The sequence below is a fragment of the Salvia hispanica genome, chromosome 1, assembly GCF_029641045.1.
Source record: "Salvia hispanica isolate PSC_SH4W2 chromosome 1, Shi_PSC_v1, whole genome shotgun sequence".
In the NCBI taxonomy this organism is placed as follows: Eukaryota; Viridiplantae; Streptophyta; class Magnoliopsida; order Lamiales; family Lamiaceae; genus Salvia; species Salvia hispanica.
The window spans coordinates 28,259,231-28,271,978 of NC_142692.1; the positions used below are offsets into that span (position 1 = coordinate 28,259,231).

A 12,748-nucleotide genomic window follows, 5' to 3' on the forward strand; every position below is an offset into this window, starting at 1 on the left:
GTAATCTTTGTTTTTTTTGCTTCCGACTCTAAATTCACGTGATTCAGTTTATTTTTACAAATATTATAGTAGGAGTAATAATTAATTTCCAATACACGCATAATTTTTCAATTTTATATAATTAAAATTATTAACACAAAAATATAACTTTATCAACCATCTTGTATAAATATACTTATATCGCTGTCTTGAGATTTAAATTTACATAGTTGATGAAGTTTGGTGTAGCCGGATTTCGTCACATGTGCAAAAATTCAACAACTATTTAAGCTCGTGATATTATATGTCAAATTTTAATTTAAAGAAAAAATAAATTTTTAAAACTATTTAAGTTCATGATATTACACGTCTAAGATATGAGAGAACATTTCTCTAATTTCGGTTTGTTTACTTTTTATGTATTGACACGTACAATGAGATCGAAGATATATATACCTGACTTCATCAGATTTTTTATACCCAATAATTCTCTCTCCCAATAATAATTTTTCTTAGCAAACTTTTGTCATGAGCAGTCCTTAAATCTTGATCTTGATACAAACTTTGTGTACATTCTAGTTAATAGTCGGCTATCTTTCTTTAATCTAACGCTCTGTTCCTTTAGAAGTGGAAGGAAAACAATTGTATTAAAAAATAATAATAATAAAGACGAGAGATTTATTTTTATGCACATACATTGTTAACTGTAACTTCTGCAAAGGCTACGTTCCATGATGGTAACAACATATACTTGATGAAGAATCTTGCTGCAATATCCAGAGGCGACTAAAGAATCTTCTTCCAAGATACTATGGCATGACATATTCATCGATCTTCTGAAAGGTTTTCAACCAGGCCATGATGAAGACACGAGGGGTTGCAGAGTTTTCTGTCAAACCAAATTCGTATGAATTTAGATGATCAGTTAGCTCATGTATCTTCAGCGTATGCAGTTAACGAAAGCCTTCCCTCCAGCTCTTCCAACAAGTCATGGTATTCAGCAAAAGCTTCATGTGCCTTAACATTCCATGCGGCAAAAGCACAATTAAGTATAACGAAAGATCAGGTGCTCCAGTTGAGATATGTGAACTGAGACTGTCGTTACCTGTATCGTCCGGCTGTATGCTTGCCACAACTGCAAATTATGCCTAAATAAATCGTAGAGAACCTGAAGACAAGGTAAGTGAAATGCGTCAACATGAATCAGAAAACTGGATGCAAGAAATAGCATTCCTGTTATTTTAGAACAATGATATACCTCTGAGCGCCTCAATAATGTGGCCAAGACCACGATCCATTCCTTAAATTTGACTGAGCACATATTTGCTAAGAGGAATTCTGCATCCAAACGATTTTGCAGCGTTCCCATATGCAGCTACACGAGAAAGCAACAGGTTGATGAATAATACAAGTTACCAGATAATTGAATTGTAGCCATTTGTTAATCTGTTCATGCATTTTGCATTTATACATGCATCCACAAGAATCTAACAAACATCAAGCAACTTGAATTAAGAAAAACATTTTGTTGTATTGCACTATCAATTTAATATAGGCAGCAATCAGCAAGACATCTAACATATACTACCAATTAACAGAGAAAACTGAATAATATTGTGTATCAACCAGAACAAAAAGGAGAATATGCAAGATGTTCAGGATAGCCCAGCAGTATTTTGAATTTGCGCCAAGATAGACATTATAAGTTCATAAGAGATAAAAGCATTTAAAAAATCGCAGTCAAGAGTGCTCTATAGAAGGATTACCTTCTGCCCAATCATTTCAAGCCCTGAGGCAAAGTCCTCCAGACGAGCACTTCCATATCTTTCTCGTTGAAGATACTCCTGTAATAGTTCTATCATGTTATACTATATCTCAAAGATTGATGAGAAGAGCTTCCAGACAAAATAAGAGGAGGAAGCATACCACTAGATCAAACTGTGTGCCTTTGACAAATGCAACAAGTTCTGAAAGCTCTTTTCCAGACATCAAATAGCTGGCATGGCTTTCAAGAATATTTTTAACAGAAGCAATATGTGCACTCGGCTCTTTAGACGAGGGGCTGCCATACGTTAAATGAAAAGAAAGAAGTACATAGGAATCAATATGGCTGATCAAGCCAGACAAGTGGAATAATTATTACAAAACACCTAATTTATTCATTAAAAATGACATTAGTTACCCAGCTTACCTTTTTGCATCATTTGATTGCTTCCTAAAACTGGACGGGAAAAGAAAATATCCTAAGAGTCTTGGAGAATCTCTCTCAGAATCTGTACTAGAGTGTTCATATTCTCTTCCAGACCTAAGTAGAAACCTCACCTAAAAGAAGAGGGTTAAGCATTAGAGATAATTAGAGGGGAAACAAAGATTCAATCCTTGAGAAATCACACAAGGTAATGCAGACACTTACCAGCTCTCCAGCCAGTTCGTACAAAGACTCGTTAAGTGTAGCCTAAACAATTGATAAGTCGTCATCAGAAATGTATTGAATACACTCAACTACTCAATAGGGAGAAATAAGGAATGCTCTGGTATAGCAACGCAAGGAATGATACACAAGAAATCGTCCTGGAAGTTGAGCAAAGCACGACATATAGCAATGTTTAAGTATCTAAAAGGGTTGGAGCACATGTTATTTATTTTGGTACAACTAGATAATATTACTAAGCATTTCCATGTGCTTATACTTTTGAGTAGATACAGACAAAATATAATCACCTGTAATAAATTCAAAGCACAACATTGACTCACTGCAGGACCTTCAAGCTTAGCAATGACCTGTTAAACAGAAGTGAGGTTTCAATCAGCACAATACAATCATTCTCTGACACCATATCTCAAGGTGAGGATGATGTGCCAAAAACAACTGGAATGCACAGATGTAAAAATGACCATGAATATGCAAAATCCCTTACAGGTGATGCACGAGAATGATTTGTGACATATCACACTGACTATCGTGAGTTAAGAAGGAAATTATTCCTGAATAAGCGAATAACTCTGGCCGGGTGACTGGTGACAACCAACACCACATATGCAAGCAGATTTATCACATTCCTAACAACATTTAAGACTAAGGGTCTATATAAGAATAAGCAGACTGGAAGCAGGATCTCTATTCTTTAACAAACAATGGAAAACAAAATTGATGCAATACAATCAGAAAATTAATACGTGCATAAAGCAAACAGAAGGTAACTGGAAGGTACTTACAAGTATATAGCATGCTGCAGTGCGGTACCATCTTTGCTGAACACATTCGTCAAACAACCTATCATGTAAAATACTTCATTCCCAATGACCAAATGTAGGCAGACAAAGTGTTTAATTTGACAAAATTTCTTTAAGGGCAATCTAACATCTCTGTACTAGTGTACTTCACAACTTCTAGTGCTCTCTAAAGTGAAAATTTTATCAGGCTTCAGTAGTTGAAAAGAAATATGACACAGTTAAAATTCCCCTTGCAGACAAGTTTCTGCAAAATTGTAAGCAAACCCAAGAAAATCGAGTATCATACTCAGTTGATCTGCCGGCAGCAGAAAACAAATTAGCCCAATGTCGACCATCAGTCTTGCGTGCTACACTAACAACAACATCGTAATATTCAGGGAAGTTTCTGATCAATTCACAGCTCTTTTCCAGAAGAGAGGGAGTGTTGTTAGCTACAGCACCCTGGTTTTTGCTTGAATACTGTCTGCAGAAAAAGGTAGCATATTTAGAACTGCATATTAATTGAATTAATTTGGTTACAGAGCTTATGCATGCTCAAGCAGCAGTGAACTTCATACAAGTTCTTACAGTTCCTCTTTAGCATGCTTGTATCAGAGGAAATATATTTTACAAGATAGTACAGAAATAGAAAGAGAAGAAAGCCATGAAATAACAAATTCAGTACTCCAAGACTCTTATGTTCTTTTTTGTTAAACCATAAAGGGCAGTGAAGCAAGTCACCAGCAGGTCGACTGATCTAGATATCTAAAAAAAACACGCTTCAAGCAAAATTATATAAACTCAGCCCATAAGATGGAACTAATTACCCCTAAACATTATATTCAGGTTACCCCAGAAGTAATTAGAATAAATATCATACTAACGAGATGAACAAACAAACACACACACATACACAGAGAAGAGTTAAGATTACAAACCCATTTTATACTAGAAACTATGAACCATGAATTCATGGTTGAATATGTATGAATCGTCAGCTAAATGTACGAAGTCAAAATTTGAAAATTTTGACACCTATAGGATTCGAATCCATGACCTCAAATTCATGCAACAAGGTGAAGAATCCATCCACCACAGGTCTTGGTGATCTAAGGTCTGAAAATGGTCCGACTTCGTAGTTTATATTCTAAAAGCTGTTTTTATTTCAACCGTCCCATATATACATATATAACTATAGAGATGTGATCCATTGCTAACTTTGTTAACTCTGCTAACTCATCAATGCAGTGTATTAAAAATGTCAACACGATAACATTGAAATGTCAGCACACTATATTGAAATGTCAAACACAAATATGTGTTGACATTTTAATGTGATCGTGTTGACATTTTTAAAACACTGCGTTGATAAGTTAGCAAGTTAGGAATTTAAGAAAAGTTAGCATTATAACACACCCCACTATAGCTATATATATTTAAATCTGTGAAACTAAACGTATCTGGGAAATGAAGGCGAACTAAGATGAGTTCGGAATGGCTTGTATGGACATATATGAATGGACACATATACTGATGAGTTACCTGGAAATTTCAGCATCAAAAACTGTAAATAGAAGCCATTCCAGGCAATGAGAAAAATGTGGCTTCTCTGCTGATAATTGGGCAAGGCGTAGAGCTTCTTCCCTCTTTTCCCTCTGCAGTAATACTCATAATCATAATTTTTTGATATTGAGCTATGTGACATGAAGAACTACTCCTTAGTTTTCGGGAAATTAAATTTTATTCACAAAAACAATAAATCAAACTAAGATCAAGAAGCACAAGTTAAAACCACCCTAGGGCCAATACATTAGTGGAAACAAAGGTTATGCCCTTCTGCAACAACATTCTTTAACATCATCAGTTTGCTGCATGCTAATTTTTCTATTGACTGATGTTGAGCTTGTGTTAGTAAAAAAGTATCATGATTGTTCAATAAGATAACAGTTTTGCCTCTGATATTAAAGTGCTACATCAGAAAAAAAGTGGTTCAGAGATTAACAGGCCTATATTCTAAATTTCATAAGAATTGCTATGCCATTATAGAAAATCTCATGTATTGAGAAGCCAACATTGTTCACTTAATTACCTGAAGAAGATGTCGTAGTAGACAGTGTAATATGGTTTGAGCTTGAGGAGACGGCTCAAAACATGGGAACTCTGTACATGCTGAAAACGACATTCTCTGGGAAACACCAACTACTACACCAGAATTAGGAAGTAGACCAAGAGGATATACCTCACGATCAAATTCCAGCTCCGGATCCAACTAGTATAGCGTCAAACAACATATTTTAGGTGAGATGCACAAAATGATAATGGAGTACTAAAGCCCTGCTATAGGAGAAAACTTAACTAAACACCCATGACCACTGAAGAAAATACAATTAAACATGAACAGACATAACTGATGTACATATCAAAGTGAACTGTCAATAGATGCTAAAAACCTTTATAAATGCTTGGTCATTGAATGAAGCGTCTAATCGATGGTTCAGCATATATGTGCAGAAAATTAAGTGCCCAGAAAACTACTAGCCACAATTACCTGTAAAAAGTCTTCCTGTTTAAATGGATCAGCACCTAAAGATGGATACCAAACCTGCAGGTGAGCTTCTAGAAAAATTAGCATCAGAAATATTAAGTAGAATGCATAATCTTTGTAAAGAGGCATAATGCCTGCAGAAACCAACACCTGCATCCCCCGATGACCATAGTCTAACCAGGAAACTTCCTCAATTAAGTTAGTTTTCTCCCCCAATTGACCACAGGTAACCCAAAATAACTCTACAGAGTGAGTGAGCTCTCTTTCCCGGCCATCATCCAAATCAAGTAGTGAAAGGTCCCCATTAATCCGCAGTATTAAACACCTAAAGGAGCATGCAAACATTCATCAGGAGAACCTCAAGAAAATAGCTTCAAGAATTAGAAAGATAAGGATAAGTGCATACTTAGAAGGCTCATGGGTTGATGATGTATCACTTCTTGACATGTCGTCATGTGGAAGCTGATCGGGAATAAAATGAATAGCAGCAGGATGGCTCTTCGCAGTCATGATTGAAAGTTCTCGTACTGTAGAAAGCTGTTTGTCATTTTATCACTTAAAAATGTATGAAGAATATAATACAGTCACTATACTGTCATTCAAGAGAAATCTTGATTCATTTGACACTGACAGAACTATAAAAGTGTTTGTCAGGCAACATATTTTTAACAACTATTCAAGAAAATCATTTTTGAAGCATTTAGCTACCTGTAAATCTGGAGAGCTTGAAGGTGACAATTCCCCAGTTATTTTCACATGGTATATATGAACATCAAACGGGTGGTAAGTGATTAGCAAATAATCTTGATAAACATCCATGACCATTGGATTTGTAAGCAATGGCTTCCGGCAAAGTAGTGAACTTTGATCGAGGTGATATCTTGGGTAGAAAAGCAATTCATATCTACAAACACAAACAGTTGTGACATAACCACATGTCAATAAATGAAAATTTTGGAAAAGTGACATAACAAGTTACACCAGAAACATGAAAAGAAAAAGATTTGACTCTAACTACCAGATAAGTTACACACCACATAATGCAGTTGATTTTTTCTTTGAAAACAAAATTCTGTACAGAATTTTCTCATAAGATATGCTTTCATCAGAACACTAATAAGACTAGCAGCCACAAATCGAAATGCATAAGACACGAGCATATAAAATGCAACGCTCCATAGACCTTTTTAACAACACCAGGGTCAGAGAAGTTGATCCATTAGCAGTGTCTAAAACAAGAAATTAGAAACGAATTTTGGGGACTAGTGATTGGGTTTGAACTTTACACAACAAGAATCCCCCAACTCCATGTGAGGTATTAAATGTAATAGATTTCTCACGTGCTCGAAGATTCCACGTAATTGCAGACCACAACAATTTTTCCCAGCCATAACAATCCCCTGCACTGAATCTGTTGTTCCTGAGTAACGTCTCCAAACACTCTCCACCTCTTTAGTCGAATGTCGTACAAGATTAAACCATGAAGCCCAGCAACAGCCAAATACATTCCATCCTTACTGGCAGCAACATGAAGAATAGGCCAATTTTGCAAAATATAAGACACCTGGCACATCCCATAGTCAATCAGAACTTCTTACAGTGAAGGCAGGGCAGATCCCCAAAAGCAAAAATTAAATCAAGCAGGCAGATAATAATCACAAGTGTGATACATAACTGGAAGATTGAGGTGCAAGATCTTAAGTTCATCGGTATCTTCAGACTGTACAATAAGCAAGCGGTCTTCACCATAAATAACTTGGCGTACATAAGTTGTACCAGAAACACCCCTATTTAGGCAGCACTTTCCAAAAGAAAATGCAATAAGTCTCTCTGAAGATCCTTCTTCCATAGCATAAAGCCTATATCCATGTTCATCCCAGTGCATCAGCGACGTGCCTCCCATCATGGGCTCATACTTAAAATCCTGATTTGGATTCACCACAGGAGAAGATACAGAGCTCAAACCTATCTGGCGGATTGTAGACATCAAACGACAGCCTGAGACAGACCAAACAGTAAGTCCCCTTAACTTCCATCCAACTGCGAAAGCAGAATTATCAGGTGTCCAAGCAATACAATTGACAGGGCCAGTATCTTCCACAGAATATCTGTGATGGTAAATCCAAAAAGAATCCATTCAGTTCATGATGATTACAAGGAGACAAAAATCTAAAACAAATGCAGGGAACAAACTGAACTTGGGAAACAATAGCGAATAAATTGTAGTTATACAAATTTATATTCAGATTCAGCCTAGGCAAATCCCAATATTCTATACTTTCAGATAATTGATGAATTTTCTTCTTCGTAATCTATAAATAAAAGAAATTAATCAAAAAGCTATACTCACAAATTAGGACAAATATCCAGTACCCCTTAGTCCCTCATTTGTACATTTTTCACCATTAACCATATTCAACTACTTACAAATGGCACATGATTCCTTGTTGAAAGAAAAAAATTATCACCAACGGCTCAAAACAATATCATTAAATTGCTTGTGCATGTACGTACACACTGACTAGTGACATCCCCCCTAAGGGATGTAGAATGCAAGTTTATTATTTACTCATAAGACTTCTAGGAAAGGAATAGACATGGTGTGCCATCAACATGACTATTGCCACTTCACAAGTTTCTCTGAATTGATAAGGCTTACCCCCAATCATGCAATGACACGGAGCGAATAAGCGATGCAGAATCTGCAAGGTCGTACAGCTCAACAGAACCTTTTTGAGTCCCAACAGCAAGAATCTGTTGATCTGGAGCCACTGATGCGCATACAGCTTCCCCTGAAGCAAATCGCTTTTCAACTATAACCGATTCAGCATGTTTTAGACCCCTCTTGCTCACAGAACACTGAATTAGATCCCCATCAGAAAACAGCACAAAAAGTAACCGCAAAGTAATGGAAAATTCAAGATGGACAATTCCCGAAGTCTGAGATACGACATGGTTCGTGTGGTTGGGACCATCATCCATTTGAACTCCGCTGGCAACTGTACCATTGCTATAGTGATTGGATAACTTATTCAGATCATTTCCATCATTCGGCAACATATCAAGGATAAAGGCACCACAGAACTGTACAAAGATCAAGAAAGCTGTTTACATCCCTCGATCCATCAACTAAGGTAGGTAGGAGTAAAACTTTTTCAAAGAAGGGAACAAGCAGGGGTATTTATACTGCCACCAGTATTGTTAAATACTACTACTATCCAATGAAACATATAGAATCAAGGACATAGCTAAATAGTTTTGTTGAAAAAAGGGTCCCAAGCCAAAATTTACATACCTCACCCTTCCAAGATATTGTATACAGTGATCCATCAGATAGTCCGATCAGCATGTGTTTGTTGTCACAAACAAAGTTGCTCCTGTAATCCAAAGATAAAGGCTCAATATCATTCTACCATTCTAGATTAAGAACTATGCCAAACTGAGAGATACTCCAAGACAATCAAAATCATATTGAGCTCATAAGTCAACATGGTTTAAGTGTTTTCTGTGATTATGCCTTCAGTAGTTAAGGTGGCATGCTTCACTATTTAGCACAATAAAACCTTTTTACTTATCCTATTAAATGCCCATGCACACTTAGCATGTAACTAACATAAATTTTATTATAAACTTCTAGCAGTAGGTCATTTAATTAGAGAATATAAAAGCATAAAAATCCTCTAAACTTATATATGCAACCAAATATTTCTCATCGCAAACTCAGTGCTAGATGAAATGATTTGAAAATAAGCAATAGCCTTTCAGAAGAAAATAATTATACAGATGGTTAAGGAGACTACCTAACTAAATCCATAGTTAAAGCCAAATGAAATGAGGCAGTAAAAAGTGGAGTAGTTGGTTAGAGGCACTATTGCTTGAACAATGTCAGCGCCAAAGTGCCATCCGAAAGATACTTACAATGCAGGAAATGAAGCCATCGACTCAGTAGAATAAGACAGGATGATTACTTACACTGTCAAATTCTTGTTTGCAAATGGGACTTGTTCACTGAGAACTAAGGATATGTTTGAGAGAAATAAACCAGTTGGTTGCTTGCCGCCAATGTATATTTTTGTTTCTGCCCTTTGAACCTTAAAAATGTGAAGATGAAAGGACGATGTCTACAAAACAGCAGCAGAACCAGATAATTTATAGCCAGCAACAAGATTAACTATGTACTAAATTACATTCATGATACAAGTAACTTAGTAGAAGAAAACTATAGATTTCACATTTTAAATATATCTTCCTATAAATAAAGTTGGTACCACATAATATTTAGCGGATGACCAAGAACAAGCACATTGCCGCATACATATATGATTTAGTTCGACGATACCCCTTTGAACCACATTTTACTTTGCTACATACTCGTAAGTTTCATTTGCAATAACTATCGATTTGTTCTCTCAGTCTAGCAAACATGATATTACTGCCGCAAAAAAATGTAGCGGCAATTGACACTAAGTTCTTTGCTACAATAACTACCAGTCGTGACATAAAATAGCTACTCCTCCAGTTACACAATAAAATAACTAGCGTAATGTAGCTACAATAACTACCAGTCACAACATAAAATAGCTAGTGTAATTTAGTGATAGAGTACTAGCTACTCCTCCAGTATAACGTACTTCTATTTCCGAAGAACTCATCATCCGAAACAACACGATGAGTTTTTAAAGTAAACTCTAAAAATGCAATTGCATGTTGCATGGTAGCCAATTTATGCGAGAGCTAATATGCCGCATTACACGGTTTGGATTGAATAAGCATACAGTGTATCAGTTCAGAACTGGACAATGTGTCACGTAAAAAAAGTAAATGTCACATGAATGGTTGCACTTTACTCAGTAATTCAATACTTACAAGAACAGCAATGAGCTTAGTGTCGGGGCTCCAAATTGCCCGCAAATTCTCCCCTTCTCTTTGAATAGAATCCACATCTCTCTTATACTTCCCCAACCTCACTCTGTGCTGTAAAACAGAATCAAAATGAAGAAAAAACTATAACATGCAAAAAAACTGATCTGATTCGGCACAGAAAACGCGAAATTCACAATTCCACCAATAAATTAGCAATGTCAATTAGCAGAGGTACCTGAGAAGACGACCAGAGCTCGATGTGAGTCGGCGCCACAACAAGGAGCAAGCTATTGAAGACTTTAAGATACACGATCTGCTGTGTGGAAGGACAGTTGGGCAATTCGAGAGGGATGACCTGCGGCCATCCATAAGCCATATACATCTTCGAGAATTCGCGCGCGGATAGCGAGAGAACGATGTTCAGAGCGAGGAATTCATGGAGTATAGAGAGAGAAAGCTAGGGGTCTGAAACAGGAATTGGATCGGAAGATTTGGAGGGTGTGATGCAACCCATTTCTCAGGTAGAAGGAGATCTGAGAGAGTGCCGGTCCCGAACTAAAGTTGTTTTTGCACTCTGCCCCTCGAATTTCTGTATATTCTGAATCTGTCCTACTTTTCAATTTTATACCAACTTTTTTATGAAATCTATAACTTTACTCTGATTTCTTAATTTCAATATATACATTTGCAATTGATTATTGTTTCATTTTCTCTCTAACTATAGAATTCTCTTTTTGATTTATTATCGTCTCTCTAACTTATAAACTTAATTATATATTAAACACTTTTAGAACTTATATAAGCAGCTTTCTGAGAGTAGTTTTTTAAGTTCATAGTAAATTCTTTGAAATAAGCTTCTCAAACACCACCTTAACTTATGATTTATGAGTGGCCTTTGCTGTGTTTCACGATAAAGCCCAAATAAAATTCAAATTGAATTTCATTTGTTTCTATGAGATAGCAAACTGATATCAGTATTCGCAAGTTGAGGTAAAAAGAGTTTATATTGGAAGATATATATGAATTTGAATTTCATTTGTTTCTATGAGATAGCAAACTGATATCAGTATTCGCAAGTTGAGGTAAAAAGAGTTTATATTGGAAGATATATATGATCTGTACAGCAATTGAAGTGGGATCTAATATTAGAATATCGTGTAAGAATGAGGTGTTCGGTTTGCAAGATTATATCTCATGATAAAATGTGTATTATGTTTGATTCATGAGTTTGAATCTCATGACTAGGACCTAGTCTTATATAGATAGTCATGTCATAATTAGTGGTAGTCAATCCTCTCCAACTAAATAATCTCACAATTTAATAGTATTGGATTATATCTTGCTATTATTTTATCTAATAAAACCAAACACTACCAAAATATAATAAGTCAAAGGCCTCAATTTATAAAATGTTACTCCCTTCGTCCCAATATAACTAAGTGAGACGTATTCCTTATTGGGTCTAACCATTATAAGTGACACGTTTCATTTTTATGGCAAAAAAATAAGACTTTATCTCTCTTACTTTATCATCTCTTCTATTTTTTCTTTGTTCATTTAATCATTAAATATCACTACCTAAAAACTTGGGCCAAAAGAAATATCTTACATGTAATACAGTAATAGAATGGTAGAAGAAATTGTTGGATATTTTAGTGTAATTGGATTAACTTGATTGATCGGTTATTGTTATAATGATACATCATTTAAGTATGGAGGTGCGGAGTGCACGCTTATTTGAATTCATTATGATGTTAGGGGCGAAGTCCCTAAATAGATGAACGGGGGTCCGGGGGCAGCGCCCCCGGGTAGCGGGGTCCAAGGGGCAGAGCCCCTGGCTGGGGTCGAGCTGTTTCGTCAACAGCTGCATCGTTTCATCTTCTTCAAAATCTGATCAATTCGTCTGGTTCACATCTCGAATACATATATGAATGTTCTGCAATCTCTGAATTTTATCCGATCAAATAATTTTGATAGAACCACCGAAATTGATTTGATCTGAAAGTGTTTTGCACGACTTTTAGATATCTGTTTTTCCATTCTCTATATTGAATCTCCCTAACAGAAATGTATTAGGAGTATATGTAATAGGGAGGAAGAAGTAGTAAGCAGTTAGAAAGAATATGGACAAAACATCGAGTTTAAATA

At 36.0% G+C, this 12,748-nt stretch overlaps 1 protein-coding gene across 3 annotated transcripts; it reads right to left on the reverse strand.

The window, feature by feature from the left end:
- Nucleotides 1–607: 607 nt before the first annotated feature.
- LOC125221795 (uncharacterized) lies at nt 608–11,175 on the reverse strand. Of its 3 annotated transcripts, none has more exons than XM_048124051.2 (23): nt 10,836–11,171; nt 10,604–10,706; nt 9,710–9,858; nt 9,033–9,114; nt 8,397–8,821; nt 7,413–7,845; nt 7,078–7,301; nt 6,446–6,641; nt 6,144–6,274; nt 5,888–6,062; nt 5,741–5,794; nt 5,282–5,461; nt 4,735–4,847; nt 3,500–3,676; nt 3,196–3,253; nt 2,701–2,760; nt 2,393–2,434; nt 2,171–2,301; nt 1,906–2,041; nt 1,746–1,823; nt 1,238–1,354; nt 1,085–1,147; nt 608–996 (listed from the first exon to the last, which is right to left on the reverse strand). In XM_048124051.2, exons 1-23 carry the CDS (start codon nt 10,967–10,969, stop codon nt 910–912), a joined length of 3,348 nt encoding a protein of 1,115 aa, XP_047980008.2. In that variant the 5' UTR covers nt 10,970–11,171; the 3' UTR covers nt 608–909. The 3 variants fall into 3 exon arrangements, with proteins under 3 accessions (XP_047980008.2, XP_047980007.2, XP_088918729.1); XM_048124050.2 differs by having other exon boundaries at nt 10,604–10,711; XM_089062603.1 differs by lacking the exons at nt 608–996; nt 1,085–1,147; nt 1,238–1,354; ... (2 more) ...; nt 2,171–2,301; nt 2,393–2,434 and adding an exon at nt 2,467–2,550 and having other exon boundaries at nt 10,604–10,711; nt 10,836–11,175.
- Between the last annotated feature and the right edge of the window lie 1,573 nt (nt 11,176–12,748).

Excerpts from the sequence above, each read along its gene's own strand:
- LOC125221795 (XM_048124050.2), bottom strand. The coding sequence starts at position 10,982 with ATGTATATGGCTTATGGATGGCCGCAGGTCATCCCTCTCGAATTGCCC. Across the intron at positions 5,795-5,887 it reads ATGGTCATCGGGGGATGCAG|GTTTGGTATCCATCTTTAGG; the intron begins GTGTTGGTTTCT and ends GCTCACCTGCAG. Across the intron at positions 1,824-1,905 it reads GCACACAGTTTGATCTAGTG|GAGTATCTTCAACGAGAAAG; the intron begins GTATGCTTCCTC and ends GAACTATTACAG.